We start from the raw sequence: 23,096 nt of genomic DNA, 5'->3' as shown, positions 1-23,096 counted from the left end.
TGTTAGGAGAAGTGTTGGTCAAGTTTTTACTGAAAGTCATTTGATGATGTATAACATAATGTGAGTCTGCGTACAGCTAATATACACATTTAGGCATGAGACAGTAAACATATGAAAGCATACAAAATGTAAACAAAGTTGCATAAAAATGATCTTCAATGTAATTCTATTTTATGATTTTCTCAAGTATTAGGATAAAATCATTTTTAGTTTGATACAGCTAACTAGATAAAGAATAGTAGAGTAATGCAGGTGAACACACACAGCCGTCAGTCTGAGATTCCCTGGCAGCATCTGATGAGGTCATCAGCCGGTGACGTCACGCTGGACACCGGACCCTTCGGAGAACAATAGCTCTCGCTGAAGGACCGGCTGTGTCCGCTGCACAATACACTGTGACGTCGAGGGAATCCTGAACTATTGCTCCATTCAGAAACACACACTCCTCCTCAGGGTTGGGTTCTGTTCGCATTTACTGTACCTGAAATCCGGTGCCGGCACCCAACGGTACTTTCTTTCTGTAATTTAGGCATGTTTACGTCAATAACTGTAAAGAAACCAAATCATTTATAGAAGTATTATTGCCATTATTCCAGAGCTGCCTTGGTCTCTGTCTGCCATCATCTGTGACGCTTGAATATTAATAAACACAACCACTTAGGAATAAAAAAATTCCAAGAATTGTTTGGTTTTCCACAAATTCTTTGTTGTGAATTTTCTAGTGATCAAAAGAAGACATTAATAAATATTAATTTAATTGATCTTTTACACGAGATTAAATGTTTGTGTCAACGAACATGCGACACAACTTTATACTGTTAAAATTACAATATAGAAGAAAAAGTGTGATTATTCCTTTAAAAATACATTTTTGATAATCATTATTAGTGTTATTATTAAATTGAGATATGTAAATTCTACTGTACAACAGTAATACATTATCAAGTTAAAGCGAGCTTTTATTTTGAAGGGTTGTGCTGAAGACCTTTGAGTTTCTGTGTGTTAATGATATAACGATAGTTTTTTCTAGAATGAAACTGATGAATGCTGACGAACTTCAGAGCGGCTCTGGAGATGAAGTTCATGCATTCAGGTTGTCCTGTAGTGAGACTGCAGAGGCTGAAGAACCCCGCGAGCGTCACGCGTGCTTCAGTGTGTGTGTGTGGTAAATGAAACCGCGCATGACATCGATTGATTTAGTGTGAATCGCTACTCGGTACTTCTGACGTAATTCGGTCCGTGCCATTAAAAGTACCGAGTTCGGTACCCAACCCTACTACTCTTGCTGTTTCTGCTTTAGAAGGATACAGTCAAACTAGTATGAGAAGATTACTAGCCGGCTATGCGGTTCAGAAATCAGCATTTATCATCCAGACGTGAGCTTCAATGAATTCGTTACAGTCATTACATGAAATGTCTTATCTCACATGATGAGTTCGGGTGATAAACCTGCAGAACCACAGAAACCAAATGACTTCCTGTAATCTTGCTCTGTGTCCTTAAACAGATTTGCTCAGCTTTACATGACAGTCAGTATCATCCACTAAAATACACACAATATTACATTTATTAATGTGAAAATCACTTAATACTGATAGAAAATGTGAGTATAACAAGATCTGCAATGATATTAATATCTTGTGCAAGAACAACACAACATGTGTTAGCGAACAGCAGTTATGAATGTGTTTCCTGATACATTTTGTCAGAATGTAACAAAGTAACATTCCATTCATACAGAGCGCTCTGAGATTATGAACATGTGTGAAGTAAACGATATGATAACCTCATATATAACGTTCAGCAACATTTCATGTAAACATCATCATTTCACTGTGTAGCAAATGTTTTTATCCAACACTCATCCACTTGAACGGTCAGGAAGAGTCTCGTCCAGTGAGTGTCCGCGTACCTCAGGAATGAACTCTGTATATTTTCTCCATGACAGCTATGACCCATTTTAGGGGAAGTCTGTAAAACATATCTCAGACCCACAAACCTCGGTTCCACAGGCTGGTTCTCCGCAGGGTCACGAGCCGGCAGTGTTTCGTCCTCGTGTGTGAGGACATCAGACCTCGAGAGTGTGTCTGGTCAGCAGTGTGTTCTGGTCAGAGAGAGATGACAGAGAGTGAGCGAGCGAGCCGGTTGAGCTGGTCAGTTAGAGCGGGTTAGTCTCGTCTAGAGTGAGTCGCAGGTCAAGCGCTGTCAGTGATTATTCTGGAAATATTAGGACCAGGCATGTATGTTACATTACTCAGAAAAAGAAATACAAAATATAAATCAAAACATGAAATGCTACATGATTCTCCAAGTTGCACTCAATAAGATTTCCATCTGTATTTAAGCACACAAATGGAGCTTCTGTGTGTCTGATCACCAACATTTTACTCTTGGATCTCATTTAATGAAGATGAAAAGTTTGACGTTAGACGCAGTAAAACGCTACAGCTGCGTCTGTGTTTGTAAAAGTAAGAAAAGATGTCAGAGAAAGCCTTGTACAGTGGAAGTGAGGGAATGATCTCTGACACACACACACCGACTCTAAAAACACCACCTGTACTGTCCTTCATCAGGCTTGTCTTAATTTTTGCTTTACACATTTGATCAATGTCATACCTTGAACTTTTTTATTTCTTTTTCAACATTTCTTAGTGCTTTGAGGGACCGTTTCTATCATTAGTTGTGTTAGAGTTTATAGCTGTGATCCAAACACATTGTGGGGAGGAATTAAGCAGCAAGCAGGCAGAGATAAGATTTATTTTTTTTTTGACATTCTTGTTACCTGTGTACAGGTTATTTTCTGTTGTCAAATCGAGGTACAAATCGAACCGTGATCGAAAGACCTAGGTCGGAATCAAACTGTGCACTTTGTTCATCAAAAAATGTCTACAAGAGATATGAATGAAATAAATGGTAAGGATGATGACTGGCAAGAGGAAATCTTATAGAGTGCGTCTCTGGTGAATTGATTTTTTATGTTCTGGATTCTCTCTTTCAATGACTGTTTTCAAGGAGTTTTTCCAATAACGCTACCAATTGTGTTTTAGGACTACATACTTCAAATCCCTGAAAACCTTTTTAAAAGCCTTTCTAAGGCATTGGATTCTGTAGAACCTTGGTGCTTTTCTTTCACTGCACCATCGCATGCGTTTCCATGAAAGACAAACACAGGTCCACAGATCCAAGGGTTTTATTCCCCTCTCAGAGGAACACAAGTCACACAGAGTCCTACAGGTCACTCAGTCACACAGAGTCCTACAGGTCACTCAGTCACACAGAGTCCTACAGGTCACTCAGTCACACAGAGTCCTACAGGTCAGTCAGTCACACAGAGTCCTACAGGTCAGTCAGTCACACAGAGTCCTACAGGTCACTCAGTCACACAGAGTCCTACAGGTCAGTCAGTCACACAGAGTCCTACAGGTCAGTCAGTCACACAGAGTCCTACAGGTCAGTCAGTCACACAGAGTCCTACAGGTCAGTCAGTCACACAGAGTCCTACAGGTCACTCAGTCACACAGAGTCCTACAGGTCACTCAGTCACACAGAGTCCTACAGGTCACTCAGTCACACAGAGTCCTACAGGTCAGTCAGTCACACAGAGTCCTACAGGTCACTCAGTCACACAGAGTCCTACAGGTAACTCAGTCACACAGAGTCCTACAGGTCAGTCAGTCACACAGAGTCCTACAGGTCAGTCAGTCACACAGAGTCCTACAGGTCACTCAGTCACACAGAGTCCTACAGGTAACTCAGTCACACAGAGTCCTACAGGTCACTCAGTCACACAGAGTCCTACAGGTCAGTCAGTCACACAGAGTCCTACAGGTCACTCAGTCACACAGAGTCCTACAGGTCACTCAGTCACACAGAGTCCTACAGGTCACTCAGTCACACAGAGTCCTACAGGTCACTCAGTCACACAGAGTCCTACAGGTCAGTCAGTCACACAGAGTCCTACAGGTCAGTCAGTCACACAGAGTCCTACAGGTCAGTCAGTCACACAGAGTCCTACAGGTCACTCAGTCACACAGAGTCCTACAGGTAACTCAGTCACACAGAGTCCTACAGGTCACTCAGTCACACAGAGTCCTACAGGTCAGTCAGTCACACAGAGTCCTACAGGTCACTCAGTCACACAGAGTCCTACAGGTCACTCAGTCACACAGAGTCCTACAGGTCAGTCAGTCACACAGAGTCCTACAGGTCAGTCAGTCACACAGAGTCCTACAGGTCAGTCAGTCACACAGAGTCCTACAGGTCACTCAGTCACACAGAGTCCTACAGGTCAGTCAGTCACACAGAGTCCTACAGGTCACTCAGTCACACAGAGTCCTACAGGTCACTCAGTCACACAGAGTCCTACAGGTCAGTCAGTCACACAGAGTCCTACAGGTCACTCAGTCACACAGAGTCCTACAGGTCACTCAGTCACACAGAGTCCTACAGGTAACTCAGTCACACAGAGTCCTTCAGGTCACTCAGTCACACAGAGTCCTACAGGTCACTCAGTCACACAGAGTCCTACAGGTCAGTCAGTCACACAGAGTCCTACAGGTCAGTCAGTCACACAGAGTCCTACAGGTCAGTCAGTCACACAGAGTCCTACAGGTCACTCAGTCACACAGAGTCCTACAGGTAACTCAGTCACACAGAGTCCTACAGGTCACTCAGTCACACAGAGTCCTACAGGTCAGTCAGTCACACAGAGTCCTACAGGTCACTCAGTCACACAGAGTCCTACAGGTCACTCAGTCACACAGAGTCCTACAGGTCAGTCAGTCACACAGAGTCCTACAGGTCAGTCAGTCACACAGAGTCCTACAGGTCACTCAGTCACACAGAGTCCTACAGGTAACTCAGTCACACAGAGTCCTACAGGTCACTCAGTCACACAGAGTCCTACAGGTCAGTCAGTCACACAGAGTCCTACAGGTCACTCAGTCACACAGAGTCCTACAGGTCACTCAGTCACACAGAGTCCTACAGGTCACTCAGTCACACAGAGTCCTACAGGTCACTCAGTCACACAGAGTCCTACAGGTCAGTCAGTCACACAGAGTCCTACAGGTCAGTCAGTCACACAGAGTCCTACAGGTCAGTCAGTCACACAGAGTCCTACAGGTCACTCAGTCACACAGAGTCCTACAGGTCACTCAGTCACACAGAGTCCTACAGGTCAGTCAGTCACACAGAGTCCTACAGGTCAGTCAGTCACACAGAGTCCTACAGGTCACTCAGTCACACAGAGTCCTACAGGTAACTCAGTCACACAGAGTCCTACAGGTCACTCAGTCACACAGAGTCCTACAGGTCAGTCAGTCACACAGAGTCCTACAGGTCACTCAGTCACACAGAGTCCTACAGGTCACTCAGTCACACAGAGTCCTACAGGTCAGTCAGTCACACAGAGTCCTACAGGTCAGTCAGTCACACAGAGTCCTACAGGTCACTCAGTCACACAGAGTCCTACAGGTAACTCAGTCACACAGAGTCCTACAGGTCACTCAGTCACACAGAGTCCTACAGGTCAGTCAGTCACACAGAGTCCTACAGGTCACTCAGTCACACAGAGTCCTACAGGTCACTCAGTCACACAGAGTCCTACAGGTCACTCAGTCACACAGAGTCCTACAGGTCAGTCAGTCACACAGAGTCCTACAGGTCACTCAGTCACACAGAGTCCTACAGGTCAGTCAGTCACACAGAGTCCTACAGGTCACTCAGTCACACAGAGTCCTACAGGTAACTCAGTCACACAGAGTCCTACAGGTCACTCAGTCACACAGAGTCCTACAGGTCACTCAGTCACACAGAGTCCTACAGGTCACTCAGTCACACAATGTCCTACAGGTCACTCAGTCACACAGAGTCCTACAGGTCACTCAGTCACACAGAGTCCTACAGGTCACTCAGTCACACAGAGTCCTACAGGTCACTCAGTCACACAGAGTCCTACAGGTCACTCAGTCACACAGAGTCCTACAGGTCACTCAGTCACACAGAGTCCTACAGGTCACTCACCACTCTCCTCTGCCCGTTACCGGAGCGTTGTTGTCCGGTCTCGGCTCCTCGGGAACGCTCCAACTCCTTCTCTGCGTAGGGAGGCAGAGATTCCCTATCCTCTGCCGGTCGCTGGCGAGGAGACTGGTTGCTCGAGGACCTGCTGTGGAGACGCTCACTGGTTTTCTTGGAGCTGTTTTTGGAAGGTGTTTCCGAGTCCTCTTCAGTACGACCCGCCTTTGAAGAGCCACTCTTCCCAGCTTTAGCTTTACGCTCCAATAAACGGTTGAGAAGGGCATCATCATAGTCTCTTCTGCTCCCGGTACTGCTGGAATCTCTCTGATCCCGTGGATCCCGTTGGGGTTGTTCATTATCCTGCACGTCCCGCCTCATCCCAGGCAGTGGCGGAGGGCTGGGCAGGCGTCTCGCTGGACTGGCCTTTGGAGAATAACGTTTGGAAGAATAAAATGGGTATCGATCCCGCTCCAGCTCCCGTTCTCGCTCTCTCTCCCTCTCGCGCTCCCGTTCTCGCTCTCTTTCCCTTTCACACTCCCGTTCGTGTGTTCTGTAGTCATCCTCCCGATTTCCAAGCTCTCCGTGACGTCCTCGCTGCATATATGTCATTGCGAACTCCTCGAGCTCATCCAGAGATCCGGTCCGTCCGTGATCCAGGAAAGCCTTTCTCTGCAGGTGCTCGGAGCGAGGGTTCCACCTGGAAAGAATGATTTATGAATTCAAAACGATCAAAACTATTAAACTAATTGGTGTGTATTCAGACTAGTGAAGAGTGGAATCTACTAAAACCGGCTCAATCTCTTCCATCTCAGATAGGGGTATAACTTTATTTTATTTTTTATTCTAAACTGTTTTAATTATTCTTATTTACTTTGATTCCTTCACTTTGAATTACCATTGTGTATGAAATGTGCTATATAAATACTACACCTCATCCATTACCTGCGGTTGTCATCCGGGACATGATTTCTATGCTGCGGCTGTCGTGTGTATCGTCCCTCACGAATGGGAGATAAATCTGTGGTCCGGAGGTCAGTGGGATCATCAAGATCAGGGATGACTGGCAGAGCCTTTTTTTGTACTTGTCGATAGGTTTGATGGAAGTCCGTTTCTGCATCATGTAATGAACTCAGCTCGGACATACTGCAGGCTGCAGATAAGCAGAAATCAGCAAAGGCATCGACCTCTTTTTATTCTGTGCAAATTCTTACCACAATTATTTGACATTAGAATATTTGAAATCGTTCTTGTAACTCCTATCCTCATTTTATTCCAGGAACATCAAGCAGAATTTGCAGTACTTTATGAAAGAATGAAGGGTTAAAGACCACAAGGAATGCAGAGACAAACATGCAGCTCTTCAGGCAGGAAAAAATAGGAGGCAGGAGACATGTGGAGTGTGTGCATGCAGTGGATCAACCACTGTGAAATGTGCAATGGATCATGTGCAGTGAGTGTGTGCAGTGGATCAGGTGCTGTGGATCATGCAGTGGCTCGGGTGCAGTGAAATACACAGTGGATGGCGTGCAGTGGTCATGTGGCGTCTGGAATGGCGTTCATCTCTTACAGTCTCGGCTGCTGCTCAGCGTCTGTGACGGGTTGAACTGAGCGAGCTGCTTCTCCACGAACTGCAGCACCTTCAGAGAGCTCTGATCTGATGCAGACTGCAGATGGAAACCACTCCGCACTACAGAAGATACATCATGTGTGTGTGTTGTAAGAATATTGTTTTTGATAACTCAGGGAAACAGACTCAGGCCATTTTAAAACAGTCCTGTCCTGTTTTCTGATGAGAAACAATTTTTTGGCCCATTCTTCTGTGGGCTTATAGAATCCTGCTCCTCGTGAGAGAATATGGGGACTAATATTGAATGTTAAATCATAATATTATCGTTCGTAGAGGTTCGTATGTTAATATAATACTTAACAAGAGGTGAAAGTAAACAGATTTTGCCCGCGGTCCAACACAGGGCTTGAGTTTGTGACTCGATCTGAGCTCTAAGAACCGTCTGAATTGACGTAAACTGAGCGAGGAGGAGGAATGCAATTGAAAGAGTGAGAGTAAGCAGCACACTTAATATTTGCTTACTCTAGCATTTTGATCAGTTATATAGTATAAATATATATGTACTAAATAACATTTATAACTTTATTTGAGCTGTATGTTTTTAATACGACACATTGTGGTGCATTTGCTCTCAAGTGCAATCTCTATTATGGCAGTAGCAGTGTGAAGGGAATGCATGAGTGTGTTGCAGCTGTATCACTGTAAACTTGAAATGTTTGGATTTCAGTGTTCGATTCATTGAGTTATTGAAACGTCCCAAATCTCTTCTGTGGTAAAGCTCTGAAATACCGCTGTGGTCAGAACTATTTAATAACAGGTCAGTAAATCATGCTGTGGTTTGGAGTGTCTAACACAGTCACAACAGACTTTCACCAGCAGTGAAACATGTTTACTCTAGTGCTCACCTGCCGAGCCGTTGTGCTCCAGCGATGCTGAGGCGGACAGGTGTGGGTCGATGGACAGGTGTGGGTCGATGGACAGGTGAGGGTCGATGGACAGGTGTGGGTCGATAAGGGAGGGTGGGGCAATGGGCACCATGGTGGGCATCCCAGCTATGTAGTATGGAGGGAACATGGGCACTGGTGTGGGCGCTGCTGTCTTGATCCCCTTTCCTGCTTCATACACTATTGGAGAGAAAGACCGAAGTCATGTAGCATGGCAACCCGGCCATTTAAAAGATTTAATTTACCCAGTTCATATGCAATGCAATGCTAGTATGTAAAATATGCAATGGCGTAAACTTATCTTCTGTGGTCCGTTTTCTCCTTTTAATTCAATTACTCTAATGGAGGAGGAAATGTTTAAAGAGTTCTGACATGCTTTTGTTACAAAATCAATGAGTACTGAAGTACTGAGGTTTGTCACGTGGTGCTCATCACACAGTCAAATGATGTTGCCTCTCACCCACTGCAGCTCAGGTTTGTGCCTGATAGTAATGCAATAACATGAGCTAATATGTGTTTGTATGCTTGTGTAGTGTTTTGATCTTGATTGTTTGACCTGCACTGGTGTGTGTGTGTGTGTGTGTGTGTGTGTGTGTGTGTGGTACTCACGGTGTCGAGGGCAGCAGCAGGTCTCTGGGCAGCAGCAGCATCTGACGTAACAGCAGCAAGAGTGAGGACAACACTGACACCAGCAAACTCCCACCAGCAGGAGGACCAGAGCACTGCCCACGACCACAGCGCTCACAAACACCCACTCTAGCAGAGAGAACAGAGCTCATCACCATCATCATCATCACCATCATCACCATCATCATCATCACTGTGTTCATCAGATGGACGGAGAGTGGATGGATGGATGGATGATGGATGGATGCAGTTAGCAAACACGTGTGATATTATAACTTGCGTTCAGGTGTTTTCCAGGTAAGAGCCGGATGAGCAAGAGAACCGACTGAGGATCTCAGAGGAATGTGTTGCACAAACACTCCAAATACTCCATGAAGGAACACACACACACACATCTAAAGCCCAGATGTGTCTGGTTTCCACGTGGAACTCATTCATCATAATTTCGACAAAAAAGATTTTCAAATATGCGAAATGCAGTAACAGAGTTCAAATGAATTAAAACCTCATGTAAAGCCCCAAAAGCACTAGTTAAACAGTTAACCAGTTAACCAGTTAAACGACCCGCTAACATGTGAAATCCTCCGGGAAGTTCCTCCAGTGTTAATGAGTAACGGGATCAGATACAGACTCCGGAACAAACAAACCATCCTGAACACACACATCCTCAGGAAACGCTGAGCTTCGAGAGCTTACGCTGGAACTAATAGCAGTGCTCCGTGTGTCAAAAGGGGATATAAAATAATCCAATTCAATAATACGACCGTCTCATCGATCAGAAGTTCCCTGATCTCTAACAGCCGCCGTCACAGAACACGAGCGGAGCGGACGAGGCCTTCGGCGGACCGTCGCCATCCGAGATACTCGTCACGCCATCTCTCACAGTCACACAACAGCAGGTTTCTTAGTGTAATGTTTACAGTTATCAGGAAATGACATCACAGGGGAATTAAAGAATTACAGACAGGAAGTGAGGCGGCTCGGACAGGAAACAGACAAGTGTGCGTTTGGGAGCTCGTACCTGGAACAATCTCCACATTAAAGCCAGGCAGAAGATCATCGGCCAAAACTGTCTGACCTGGAGAGACAGATGAGACGGAGAGAGAGAGGTAGAGAGAGAGAGAGGGGGGGAGGTAGAGAGAGAGAGAGGGGGGGGGGAGAGAAAGAGAGAGAGAGAGAGAGAGGGAGGGGAGAGGGAGGGAGAGAGAGAGAGGAAGAGAGAGAGTGAGGGGGAGAGAAACAGATGAGAGAGAGACATAGAGAGAGAGAGAGAGAGAGAGAGAGAGAGAGAGGGAGGTTAAGCAGAGCAGCAGAGCTGAGAAAGAGGAATCATGTGTTGATTTCATGCAAACAGAGAGAAGATGGTGAAGTGTGTGTGAGCAGAAACATGAAGGATTGAGAGACTCATCCCTAACCCTGTCCTGTTGAGCCGCTGCTAACACACGACTCCTGCGCTGAGCTGAGAACAGTGATGCTAGCCTTAGCTTACACACAAACAAGGGCAAGACGTTTCTCAGCGAGGAGTGTGTGTGTGTGTGTGTGTGTGTGTACGACTGCATGAAGAGAGTCTGTAGAAACTCCTCATGTTTAATCCTCGAGGTCAAAGGTCAATCACTGACACTGAACGGCATTACACACATTTATCAGCATTTGAGGTACTAAAGTCTTTTATTATAATCTGGCTTTTAATGTAGTTTATGTGTCAGTGTGGTGTTTATACATGTGTAAGTTCATGTCAACACAAATCGCTGGTGTTTCTGACGTCACAAACCACCTCGTAACCAATCAGATCAACGTGTGATCGGCAACCAGTGGAGTGAGTGAGTGGAGGCGGGGCTCATCTGCATATTCATAGAACAGCTTATTCTACATGGAAGTTTTGCTTTAGTTCGGTTCACTTATTTTCTTCATACTATGAATCCAAATAAATCCTAAATGCGTTCCTGCAGCTCCTTCAAGCCATTTCTCAAAAACCTCTCGATTATTTTGCTCAATCTTACATCATTTCACAAACTCTAGTGTAATCTACAGACGGTCCTGATCCGGAAACAGGAAGGAGCTGCTGTGTTGCTCGAGGCTAAAGCGCATTCCGGCTCCGCGTCGCTGCCAAACTACAGGGGACGCATTGGACCCCATTGACCTTCATTGTGTGGAGAGAAACAAAAGTTGAGTCCCAAATGACGCACTATACACTCAAGTGTGTACTGTATGAACGACATGAGGTTATTTCGTCAGCTGAGTCCAACATTACACACTTCATCTTCTTGGTTAATTAATCATCCAGGTATTGAAAGGAACTCCCAGTGTGAACACACACACACACACACGCACCGATCGCACTGTTTATAGAGCAGTGCAAAAGCACGTGAACTGGGACACAGAGAGACTTTTCACAAGATGGTGTTTTCTGTGCTCCACAGACGGGTTCGGGTCGTAATGAGGCGAGAGCAGATGCGGACTCGTTCTGATATCTGGCTGCTTGACATGTTGAGAATATGCAATATTTTGATGATTAAGCACATCATTATTATTGGACTTCATTAAAGTAATGAGCACTTTTATTAAATTACTGTAATAATCTTTCACTGCTGCTTTTTTTGATTGACATCTCTAATTTTTGTCCAGTTGCTTCCTAAAGATTTCAAGCTCAGCTTCACTGAGACGAAGGGTAAATAACTCTCTCCGTCTCCGTCCACATCTGCACAGAGAGCGCTAGCGTCACGCCGCACAGCTGGATGCTGCACTGTTGCCATGGCAGCACATGGTTCTGTGGTCAAATATATATATATATTGTTTTTTTGCATTTCTGAAAAATCTAGATTTATCAATAACTGCAAATGCATTGACTGTTTTTTATTTTAATTTGCAACCTTAACTCTGTTATTTAATCACTGTATTTAGTTCATGGTTATAATCACGTATATCTCGTATATGTAGTATGTAGTGCAGTGTAGTGTGTAGTGTAGTGTAGTGAATAGTGTGTAGTGTGAAGTATAGTGTAGTATGTAGTGTAGTGTGCATTATTGTATGTAGTGTACTATAGTGTAGTGTGTAGTGTAGGTTGTAGTGTAGTATGTAGTGCAGTGTAGTGTGTTATGTAGTGTATAGTGTAGTGTAGTTTGGAGAGTAGAATAGTGTGTAATGCAGTGTAGTGAATAGTGTGTAGTGTGAAGTGTAGTGTTGTATGTAGTGTAGTATAGTGTAGCGTAGAGTGCATTATTGTGTGTATTGTAGTATGCATGCAGTGTAGGGTAGTGTATTGAAGTATGTAGTGTAGTGTAGTGTATAGTGTAGTGTAGTTTGAAGTGCAGGGTAGTGTGTAGAATAGTGTGTAGTGAATAGTGTGTAGTGTATAGTGTAGTGTGTATTATAGCATGTAGTGTAGTATAGTGTAGTGTGTATTGTAGTATGCAGTGTAGTGCACTCACCCAGCACAAGCAGCTCCACATGCGCTTCATTCTGACCCTCCAGATCGTCAGAGATCACCACTTTACAGAAGTAAACGCCACTGTCGCCCCACTGCAGCTCACCGATGCGCAGATCAGCCTCTGAGACACACACACACACACACACACACACACACACACATCAGACAGACACACAGACATAAATCTGTTCATCAAATAAAGCGATTGAGTCTCTTTAGAAGACGTGGATTAATCCACTTTAGCACACAAATCACATTATTTTCACATCTCTTTATGTGTTTGAAGCAGTAGAGTTTTGGTTGAATCTCTCAGATTTCTTTCAACTAGGCTAAAACATCCTCATTTGTGTTCTGAAAATGAACGGAAGTCCTACAGGTTTGGAGCGACACGAGGGAGAGTCAATTATGAGGGAATTTTCATTTTTGGGTGAACAAATTCTTTAATAATGACTCAAACATCAGACGTGTTCACATGAGGCGAGTGTGAGTTGAATTATCTCAGCTTCTTACACACGATACGCATCATTAACTAAAAATCACTCACATTCCAACTCAGAAAATTGTGTTTTTCCGCAGGAGTGAGTGAACAGAGTACTGTGAGGAACAGGAAACAGCCGGCACAATGAGCAGCACTTCCTGCGGCGCGTCTCCATTGCTGCACTTCTGTGTCCGTACGGGGGTTTATCGACAGCAGAACTCAGATGTGTCTGACGTTAGTTTTTGTAATGCTAATTAAAGAAAATTACCATACATTCTTTGATTGTTACATATTCCTTCATCATTTCAGCTGTAGATTATAACTAATAGCTAGGTTATGTTCACTTCCAGTCGATCAATGTGTGTTTTTGCTGAAATATATAATTAAGTAACGCTCGTGAGATTTATGATTCCCGCTTCATCATTTCCGTTAAGGGAACAGAGAATAAATTCACATATTTACATCTTCATTCAGTTATTGATTGTAAACACGAGCTGGATCTGAATCACAGAGACAATGGACCAGCCAACAAAAATGAATTCTAACAACATTTTGGTTTTTTTTGCCATTAAACTATTTCTGATTGGTCAAAATCTCCAGTTTATTAAAGATTTTAAAAAAAAATGTTGGTTATGTGAACGTTCCACTGTACCATTCTTGAAACATTCGGGGACATTACTTTTAAATGTTTACTGTGTGTGTGTGTGTGTGTGTGTGTGTGTGTGTGTGTGTGTGTGTGTGTGTGTGTCTGTGTGTGTGTGTGTGTGTGTGTGAGTGTGTGAGTGTGTGAGTGTGTGAGTGTGTGTGTGTGTGTGACTCCTGGGAGAAGCACAAGAATCTCTCCTGTCTCACACAGTAAATGTAAAGCAGTATTTCAGCTCTGAATGAGTGAGCGAAGGAATGCTGGGTAAATGTGTTGCCATGTTATCAATCGTGAGCCTGTCTCACACTTCTATTCAAACTCTAGTGTCTTTGAACGCTTCACTCCACTAAACAGCAGCAGGATCTGATCCAACACACACACACACACACACACACACACACACACACTGACTCTTTTGTCTTGAGAAACTCATAGTAGATCTCAAAGTGCATCAGCATTTACACTTCACGTCTAACCTTCAACATTCAGGGAGCTTTTCAAAACTTACAGACATCTAAAGCTCGTTAAACTAATGATTCGGGCGTCATTTACTCACCACTCATAGTTGAGTGGTGAGTAAATTATAATTATGTCATAATTGTCGGTATGTTTTAATGCTAGGGGGATTTTCTGTTTCTTCTTTACTATCTTATTTATTTATTTATTTTTACTTTTTTGATAATGTTGTGCTGCTCATCTTGACCAGGTCACTTCTGTAAAAGAGTTTTTAATCTGAGAAACCCTCATGAAGCTCAACAGTCATGACGGACATCTCGTCTGCTGAGCTGAGAGTCGAGTGTTTGATTGACAGAGGGTCGAGTGTTTGATTGACAGAGGGTCGAGTGTTTGATTGACAGAGGGTCGAGTGTTTGACAGAGGGTCGAGTGTTTGATTGACAGAGGGTCGAGTGTTTGATTGACAGAGGGTCGAGTGTTTGATTGACAGGGAGTCGAGTGTTTGATTGACAGAGGGTCGAGTGTTTGATTGACAGAGGGTCGAGTGTTTGATTGACAGGGAGTCGAGTGTTTGATTGACAGAGGGTCGAGTGTTTGATTGACAGAGGGTCGAGTGTTTGATTGACAGGGAGTCGAGTGTTTGATTGACAGAGGGTCGAGTGTTTGATTGACAGAGGGTCGAGTGTTTGATTGACAGAGGGTCGAGTGTTTGATTGACAGAGAGTCGAGTGTTTGATTGACAGGGAGTCGAGTGTTTGATTGACAGGGAGTCGAGTGTTTGATTGACAGGGAGTCGAGTGATTGATTGACAGGGAGTCGAGTGTTTGATTGACAGAGAGTCGAGTGTTTGATTGACAGAGGGTCGAGTGTTTGATTGACAGAGGGTCGAGTGTTTGATTGACAGAGGGTCGAGTGTTTGATTGACAGAGGGTCGAGTGTTTGATTGACAGAGGGTCGAGTGTTTGATTGACAGAGGGTCGAGTGTTTGATTGACAGAGGGTCGAGTGTTTGATTGACAGAGGGTCGAGTGTTTGATTGACAGGGAGTCGAGTGTTTGATTGACAGAGGGTCGAGTGTTTGATTGACAGAGGGTCGAGTGTTTGATTGACAGGGAGTCGAGTGATTGATTGACAGAGGGTCGAGTGTTTGATTGACAGAGAGTCGAGTGTTTGATTGACAGGGAGTCGAGTGTTTGATTGACAGGGAGTCGAGTGATTGATTGACAGAGGGTCGAGTGTTTGATTGACAGAGAGTCGAGTGTTTGATTGACAGGGAGTCGAGTGTTTGATTGACAGGGAGTCGAGTGTTTGATTGACAGGGAGTCGAGTGTTTGATTGACAGGGAGTCGAGTGATTGATTGACAGGGAGTCAAGTGTTTGATTGACAGGGAGTCGAGTGATTGATTGACAGAGAGTCGAGTGTTTGATTGACAGAGGGTCGAGTGTTTGATTGACAGAGAGTCGAGTGTTTGATTGACAGGGAGTCGAGTGTTTGATTGACAGAGGGTCGAGTGTTTGATTGACAGGGAGTCGAGTGATTGATTGACAGGGAGTCGAGTGTTTGATTGACAGGGAGTCGAGTGATTGATTGACAGAGAGTCGAGTGTTTGATTGACAGAGGGTCGAGTGTTTGATTGACAGAGAGTCGAGTGTTTGATTGACAGGGAGTCGAGTGTTTGATTGACAGAGGGTCGAGTGTTTGATTGACAGGGAGTCGAGTGTTTGATTGACAGAGAGTCGAGTGTTTGATTGACAGGGAGTCGAGTGTTTGATTGACAGGGAGTCGAGTGTTTGATTGACAGGGAGTCGAGTGATTGATTGACAGGGAGTCGAGTGTTTGATTGACAGCTGAGCTGACTCACTGTTGATGATGGAGATGTCCCGCCCCTTGTAGTGCTCAGCCAGAGTGATGGAGGATCCCTGACCCGACGCCACGATCCTCACGGTGCGACCGGTGTCTCCGCAGTCCAGGTGCACCGCGGAGCCGAGCTCGGAGCCATGCAGCGCCAGCGCGTCGGGGAAGCGGAAGGCGTCGCGCGTGCGATCGCGACAGTACGACTTGTACCACCACTGGACCACTGGAGTCTGCGAGGAGACGCTGGTGTACTGACACGGCAGGACCACCGGCTGGAAGAGCATGGCGAAGCGGCGCTCGTCACGCACCGAGACCTGCACGGCCTCACCCCGCGACACCGCTGACATCGACACAAGACAAACACAGATGAGCATCACAAACAAGCCACAGAAACTGAGACGGGGAGTGTGTGTTTCTGTCTGCTGTCACACACTGTCATTATCATCATCACTGACTCAGCACACACCGCTCGCTTAAACACATTCAGGCACCAACACTTCTTAGACTTCAGTTAGTACATGTGAATCAGTGTCCGCAACATTTATCTTTCATTATGTGACATTCTTCTTCAGGGAAACGGGAATATGAGAATAAGGGAGTGATATCAGCTTTATCAGTTCATCACAGAGATTACACTGACAAAACTGTTACTCCTCATGACATGAACAAGGTGAACATTTAAAAATAGATACTCAAACTATGAACAAACACATTCCATATGCTTCCCACACACACACACACACTTACACTCACACACACACACACACACACACACTCTCACACACACACTTACACTCTCACACACACACTTACACTCTCACACACACATTGCTCTGAGCTTCTGAATATCTGCGATCATTAGTCAGTCAACAGAAGAGCGTCTCAGATTGTGTTGGGTTTATAAACTAACACACACCCAGAAACAGCTGGTTTAAATATGACCTGTGGGATTCAGACAGACAGATAGAGAGTAAGACAGCAGCAGCAGGGAGTGTTCACTGGTAACGGGAAGGAGCAGACCATGTGTTTGATGAGAAAGGGTTTCAGATTTAGGTTGTGTTTGTTCAGTTTTTACTTTGGAGGCTTTTAAATTTCTAAAACTCTGTAGTTCATCAAATGAGACCGCTGTGGAAACTTGTTCTGTAACAAAATTAACAGATTTAGTGTCCTGTATTCAGGTCTTAGTCTTCAGACAGTTCAGACAGACAGAAAGACAGTTTCAGGTCTTAAAAGTAATGCGATAGGATAACGACTCGAGTAAGGAGAGATATAAATATAATTTCTTACAGTAAAACTGTATAAACGCTGGTTCAGTGTGACTGTAACACACCTGAGCTGAGCTGTAACTGTAACACACCTGAGCTGTGACTGAGATGAGATATGCTGTAACTGTAACTGTAACACACCTGAGCTGTAACTGTAACACACCTGAGCTGTAACTGTAACACACCTGAGCTGTAACTGTAACTGTAACACACCTGAGCTGTGACTGAGATGAGATATGCTGTAACTGTAACTGTAACACACCTGAGCTGAGCTGTAACACACCTGAGCTGTAACTGTAACACACCTGAGCTGTGACTGTAACACACCTGAGCTGAGCTGTAACTGTAACACACTTGAGCTGTGACTGAGATGAGATATGCTGTAACTGTAACTGTAACACACCTGAGCTGTAACTGTAACACACCTGAGCTGTAACTGTAACACACCTGAGCTGTAACTGTAACACACCTGAGCTGAGCTGTAACACACCTGAGCTGTAACTGTAACACACCTGAGCTGAGCTGTAACACACCTGAGCTGTGACTGTAACTGTAACACACCTGAGCTGTAACTGTAACTGTAACACACCTGAGCTGAGCTGTAACTGTAACTGTAACACACCTGAGCTGAGCTGTACCTGTAACTGTAACACACCTGAGCTGTGACTGTAACACACCTGAGCTGTGACTGTAACTGTAACACACCTGAGCTGTAACTGTAACTGTAACACACCTGAGCTGAGCTGTAACACACCTGAGCTGTAACTGTAACACACCTGAGCTGTGACTGAGATGAGATATGCTGTGACTGTAACTGTTTGCACTGATTTGACGGAATCTCAGGGTTAGAGCAGTTCTGCTCTTGATTACAGAGGCTTTAGTTAGACATCAACCACAACATTACACTAGTTAAGCTCAGAAACCCCCACACATACACTGAGGTACTGCTCTGTAAGCAGTTTTACACCGTTACCATGGTAATAAAACAACTGCTGACAACTTAAATATTTCAACAACTGAAGATGATCATTTTATGCTGATTTATGTAAGACAGTGGATGCAGCTTCAATATTCCTCTCCTGTATTTCGCTCACGGACCAACTTACCAAATACAACAAAATAAACCTTAAAATAAATGTGAATCACATGAAGTGAATGTGCTGATAAATATCAGGCGTCAGTGCGTCACATTTACAGTAGAGTCGCTAAGAGCCGCTTCACTGGCACTAAATACAACTGAATGATTCTCGAATCAAAACCGAGTTAGTGGAGTTGCTGGACTGTAAACCGTGTGAAGAGTGAAAACAACCTGTTGTTGCCGCTCAACTTCTCCAAACTCCCAGAAAGTGACGCACCTGTGAACGCCAGGAGTGAAATCCAGCATCTGACGAGTGAAATCCTTCTAAACCGTTCCGTTCCGTTACCCGTAGCAGAATTCCGATCGTGTTTTCCTCGTGTTTTTCGCTTCATTTTCCGTCCGTCTCTTCTGCGTCTCGCGAGTAACGGGTCTGAGTGAACGGAGGCGCGCGCCACCCAGAGCGCGTTACCGAGGACTTGCAAGGAGGGGTTTTATTTTCAACAAAATATCACACTTTCATTGTATATATATTATTATATACATATATCATTATGTATACATTATATATATGAATATATATAATATGACAAAATATCACACTTTCATTATATATATTATTATATACATATCATTATGTATAAATTATATATATGAATATGTGAATGTATATATGAATCCATTATATCATATATATATATAATGAAAGTGTGATATTTCACTTTTCATATAAAAACATAAACTATACAAATCTAAATAACATGACCAAAAAAAAAAACAACAATTGTAAGAAATTATGTATTTTTACATTTTACGTCAATGTTCCCGTTACATTATCAGCTTTTCACAAATCCACACTAAACCGGTAAAGACGATCATCATGACTCTAAAGCATTAATTCAAGAAGTTGATTAGACTTGAATCAATAATGATTTCGCCCTCTAGTGTTTTAGTGTTATATCGGTGTATTAGTGTGTGAGTCGGCCGGGGCATGTTGTCACACGCTATGTGTCATGTGGTTTTGTCTAACACAACAGGTTCAAAACTTACTTGTTTTTTGCATTGTTTATTGATTAAACACGATGGTCAAATGGATTTTGAACCAGTAAAATAGCCTATAGCTAGGCCTACTATTGTGAACGCAGGGATAATCAGTAGGGGTTCAATCTTTCACTGTCTGGCAGTAGCCGCCATAGATATCTATATAAAGGCTAGATACTCGTCCGCGCTGCTGGCCAATGGAGGTCGACGTCTGCACCTGGCGGCCATCTTGTCACAGGCAGCTCGCTCACTGGTAACATTGTTTTAATGGTGCATGTACTTTTTAAATCACCGTAACTTGCTCAATTTTCTACCGATTTTCAAACGGTCTGGTTTGTTATAAACGGCAGAGATGTAGTTATGATGCATAATTATTAATAATAAGTGTATAAATAAATAATCATCCAGAATTATAGCCACATTAATAACGTTTGTAAGAAACCAAACCGTTTGTAAATCCGTCAAGATTTCAACGAGATAAGAGTATTTCTTACATCAGATACCACAGAGCCCGCCAGAAAGCCTGTCTGTGACAAGATGGCCGCCAGTGATGACGATAAATAGTCCGCCGTGAGACATCTAGCCTTTATATATAGATATCTATGGTAGCCGCCACTAGCAGGTCACGGTCTGCCTTTGGCAAGTTTCAGAAACCATTGATTTTTGACAGTTTTTTTGTTTTTTGTTCCCCCCTTTCTAGCTCATTTATTATGAATCTGTTGATATGAATACTGTTCTTTAGTATGATTGCTGTTTTGTGGACTGTTATTCCAACATAACCAGTCAATTGACCGTGAATTGGCACTCCTAAAAGGAAAATTCGGTCATCACACGTGCAGATCATGTAGGTCCGTCGGTCCATGACCTATTCTGGACATCTATTCAACGTCCAAACTAGGTCTCCTATTTGGACGTCCAACCATGACCCAACCATGACCCACTGAGGCCTTTGGGCTCTAGCTGCCTCGGCCCCGTGCCTCCTCCTTAACTCCCCCCTTCCCATTTCATGTCCTTTGTTAAGCGTCCTTGGGTACTTTGAAAGGCGCTATATAAATTAAAGTTATTATTATTATTATTATTATTGTCATTGATGTTCAACATTGGACTGAACGCGGTCTTTTTTTTTTTCTTTTTTTTTTTTTTACCTTATTCGGACGTCTATTACACAGTTTACGTGATTAATATTTGTTTTATTTACAAATATAAACATTGTTGTTATAAACATGATTGATACGAAAATGTATCAGATTATTTATAATTATTTAAGATAATTTCCAAAAACTTAATTTGATTGTCTCAACCAAAAGGTGGTAATGACACACATGAAGGTGTAGCGCTGTACCAGTAGAGCATTGGCGCTTGTGTGACGCCACCTAGTGCAACACCAAGATCATGGGTTCGGTTCCCTGTGAAAGCAATGGAATAGGAATGTAAATGTGTAACGCAGTGTAAGTCACTGCAGGATAAAAGCGTCTGCCAAATGCATAAATGTAAATATACGGCACAGAAATCATCTTCTACCCTTTTGAAACATGGGACTACAGTTATAGAAGATACTAAATTTGATGTTGAAAAAACGTCCACAGACATTTGGTCCCATCCGACGTCAACATTAGCCATTGTTTTGGCTTTACAGCAGCTCTAGAATTAAGTTATTGTCCAGCTAAAGTAAGTTTTGATTGATTCACTTTGTAATAGAACATTTTGTAAAATAAATAAATAAATAAATAAATAGAAAAGGACAGAATGTTCTTCTCAGAAATAGATAATTTTGCTTGCATCAAGAGCAAAACATGTTTAGTTGTTTTTTAACTGACATATGTGTTTTACTTGTGGGTAGACATAGATGAGAAGTGTTAGAAGTGTTATGGGAACTGAGAACTGCGTGCCAGGGCCCTTAGTCTGAAGATAAGAAAGATAAGATAATAATAGTTTGTAAATAATGTTGTGCTTTCTTCCAGATCATCTCAGTATTGAATAGTCCATCCCAAACCAACCATCCCAACCATCCCAAAATACCATCAAACTGAGAAATTACTGTAATAAAAACATGGCTTTAATAATATCATTACAACTTATAAAATAAACAGCATGGAAACGATATCAGAACATACAGTATAATTTACAAATCATTGAATACAATAAAAACATCAAAAATAATATATATGAGATTCTCTATGTTGTTTAATACATTTATGTCATATACAGGTATTTATTTCCCATGACATGATCCTAATTTAATGTTTAAGAATAATTACATTTACTAACAATTTAAATTAAATGTCCAGATGCAAAACTCACAGACTGACGTGAACAACAGGGACAGTTTTCATAACGATGAATTACAGATGTGAAGCTGCCGGATGATAGATGACCAGTGCTGAGCTGAGCACGGGTTAGTTAGGCGTCTGATGACCAGTGCTGAGCTGAGCACGGGTTAGTTAGACGTCTGATGACCAGTGCTGAGCTGAGCACGGGTTAGTTAGGCGTCTGATGACCAGTGCTGAGCTGAGCACGGGTTAGTTAGGCGTCTGATGACCAGTGCTGAACTGAGCACGGGTTAGTTAGGCGTCTGATGACCAGTGCTGAGCTGAGCACGGGTTAGTTAGGCGTCTGATGACCAGTGCTGAGCTGAGCACGGGTTAGTTAGGCGTCTGATGACCAGTGCTGAGCTGAGCACGGGTTAGTTAGGCGTCTGATGACCAGTGCTGAGCTGAGCACGGGTTAGTTAGGCGTCTGATGACCAGTGCTGAGCTGAGCACGGGTTAGTTAGGCGTCTGATGACCAGTGCTGAACTGAGCACGGGTTAGTTAGGCGTCTGATGACCAGTGCTGAGCTGAGCACGGGTTAGTTAGGCGTCTGATGAACAGTGCTGAGCTGAGCACGGGTTAGTTAGGCGTCTGATGACCAGTGCTGAGCTGAGCACGGGTTAGTTAGGCGTCTGATGACCAGTGCTGAGCTGAGCACGGGTTAGTTAGGCGTCTGATGACCAGTGCTGAGCTGAGCACGGGTTAGTTAGGCGTCTGATGACCAGTGCTGAGCTGAGCACGGGTTAGTTAGGCGTCTGATGACCAGTGCTGAACTGAGCACGGGTTAGTTAGACGTCTGATGACCAGTGCTGAGCTGAGCACGGGTTAGTTAGGCGTCTGATGACCAGTGCTGAGCTGAGCACGGGTTAGTTAGACGTCTGATGACCAGTGCTGAACTGAGCACGGGTTAGTTAGGCGTCTGATGACCAGTGCTGAGCTGAGCACGGGTTAGTTAGACGTCTGATGACCAGTGCTGAACTGAGCACGGGTTAGTTAGGCGTCTGATGACCAGTGCTGAGCTGAGCACGGGTTAGTTAGACGTCTGATGACCAGTGCTGAGCTGAGCACGGGTTAGTTAGGCATCTGATGACCAGTGCTGAGCTGAGCACGGGTTAGTTAGGCGTCTGATGACCAGTGCTGAGCTGTGCACGGGTTAGTTAGGCGTCTGATGACCAGTGCTGAGCTGTGCACGGGTTAGTTAGGCGTCTGATGACCAGTGCTGAGCAGTTTGGCACTTTGTAAGACGGAAGCCTGAATACTAAATCAGCTGCATGAGGAACTTTGGTGAAACCAGTTAATCTACCAACACAAGCTTGAATGTTTTATTTTGAAACAATACAAAAATAAAGCAATGGGCTAAAAAAAAGATTCACCAATATTTATTCCTACTATA

At 43.8% G+C, this 23,096-nt stretch overlaps 1 protein-coding gene across 4 annotated transcripts; it reads right to left on the bottom strand.

The window, feature by feature from the left end:
* Positions 1-12: 12 nt before the first annotated feature.
* Positions 13-18,807, bottom strand: ildr2a (immunoglobulin like domain containing receptor 2a). 4 transcript variants are annotated; one of them, XM_089132615.1, is made up of 11 exons: positions 18,634-18,807; positions 16,021-16,353; positions 12,585-12,704; positions 10,178-10,234; positions 9,139-9,285; positions 8,491-8,709; positions 7,586-7,705; positions 6,961-7,168; positions 6,025-6,715; positions 2,783-2,886; positions 13-2,104 (listed from the first exon to the last, which is right to left on the bottom strand). In XM_089132615.1, exons 1-10 carry the CDS (start codon positions 18,746-18,748, stop codon positions 2,794-2,796), a joined length of 2,103 nt encoding a protein of 700 aa, XP_088988741.1. In that variant the 5' UTR covers positions 18,749-18,807; the 3' UTR covers positions 13-2,104; positions 2,783-2,793. The 4 variants fall into 4 exon arrangements, with proteins under 4 accessions (XP_088988741.1, XP_039551134.2, XP_088988743.1 ...); XM_039695200.2 differs by lacking the exon at positions 2,783-2,886; XM_089132617.1 differs by lacking the exon at positions 7,586-7,705.
* Positions 18,808-23,096: the final 4,289 nt, after the last annotated feature.

Source organism: Pimephales promelas, chromosome 6 (genome assembly GCF_988280905.1).
Source record: "Pimephales promelas chromosome 6, fPimPro1.hap1.1, whole genome shotgun sequence".
NCBI lineage: Eukaryota > Metazoa > Chordata > Actinopteri > Cypriniformes > Leuciscidae > Pimephales > Pimephales promelas.
This window is presented reverse-complemented; position numbering and strand designations above follow the sequence as displayed.

Bases quoted from the DNA above. Each gene is read 5' to 3' on its own strand.
- ildr2a (XM_089132615.1), bottom strand. From the start codon at position 18,748: ATGAAGCGAAAAACACGAGGAAAACACGATCGGAATTCTGCTACGGGT. The intron at 10,235-12,584 runs GTGAGTGCACTA...CTGTCTCTCCAG, and splicing joins TGTGGAGCTGCTTGTGCTGG to GTCAGACAGTTTTGGCCGAT. The intron at 2,887-6,024 runs GTGAGTGACCTG...TATCTCTTGTAG, and splicing joins GTAACGGGCAGAGGAGAGTG to ACATTTTTTGATGAACAAAG.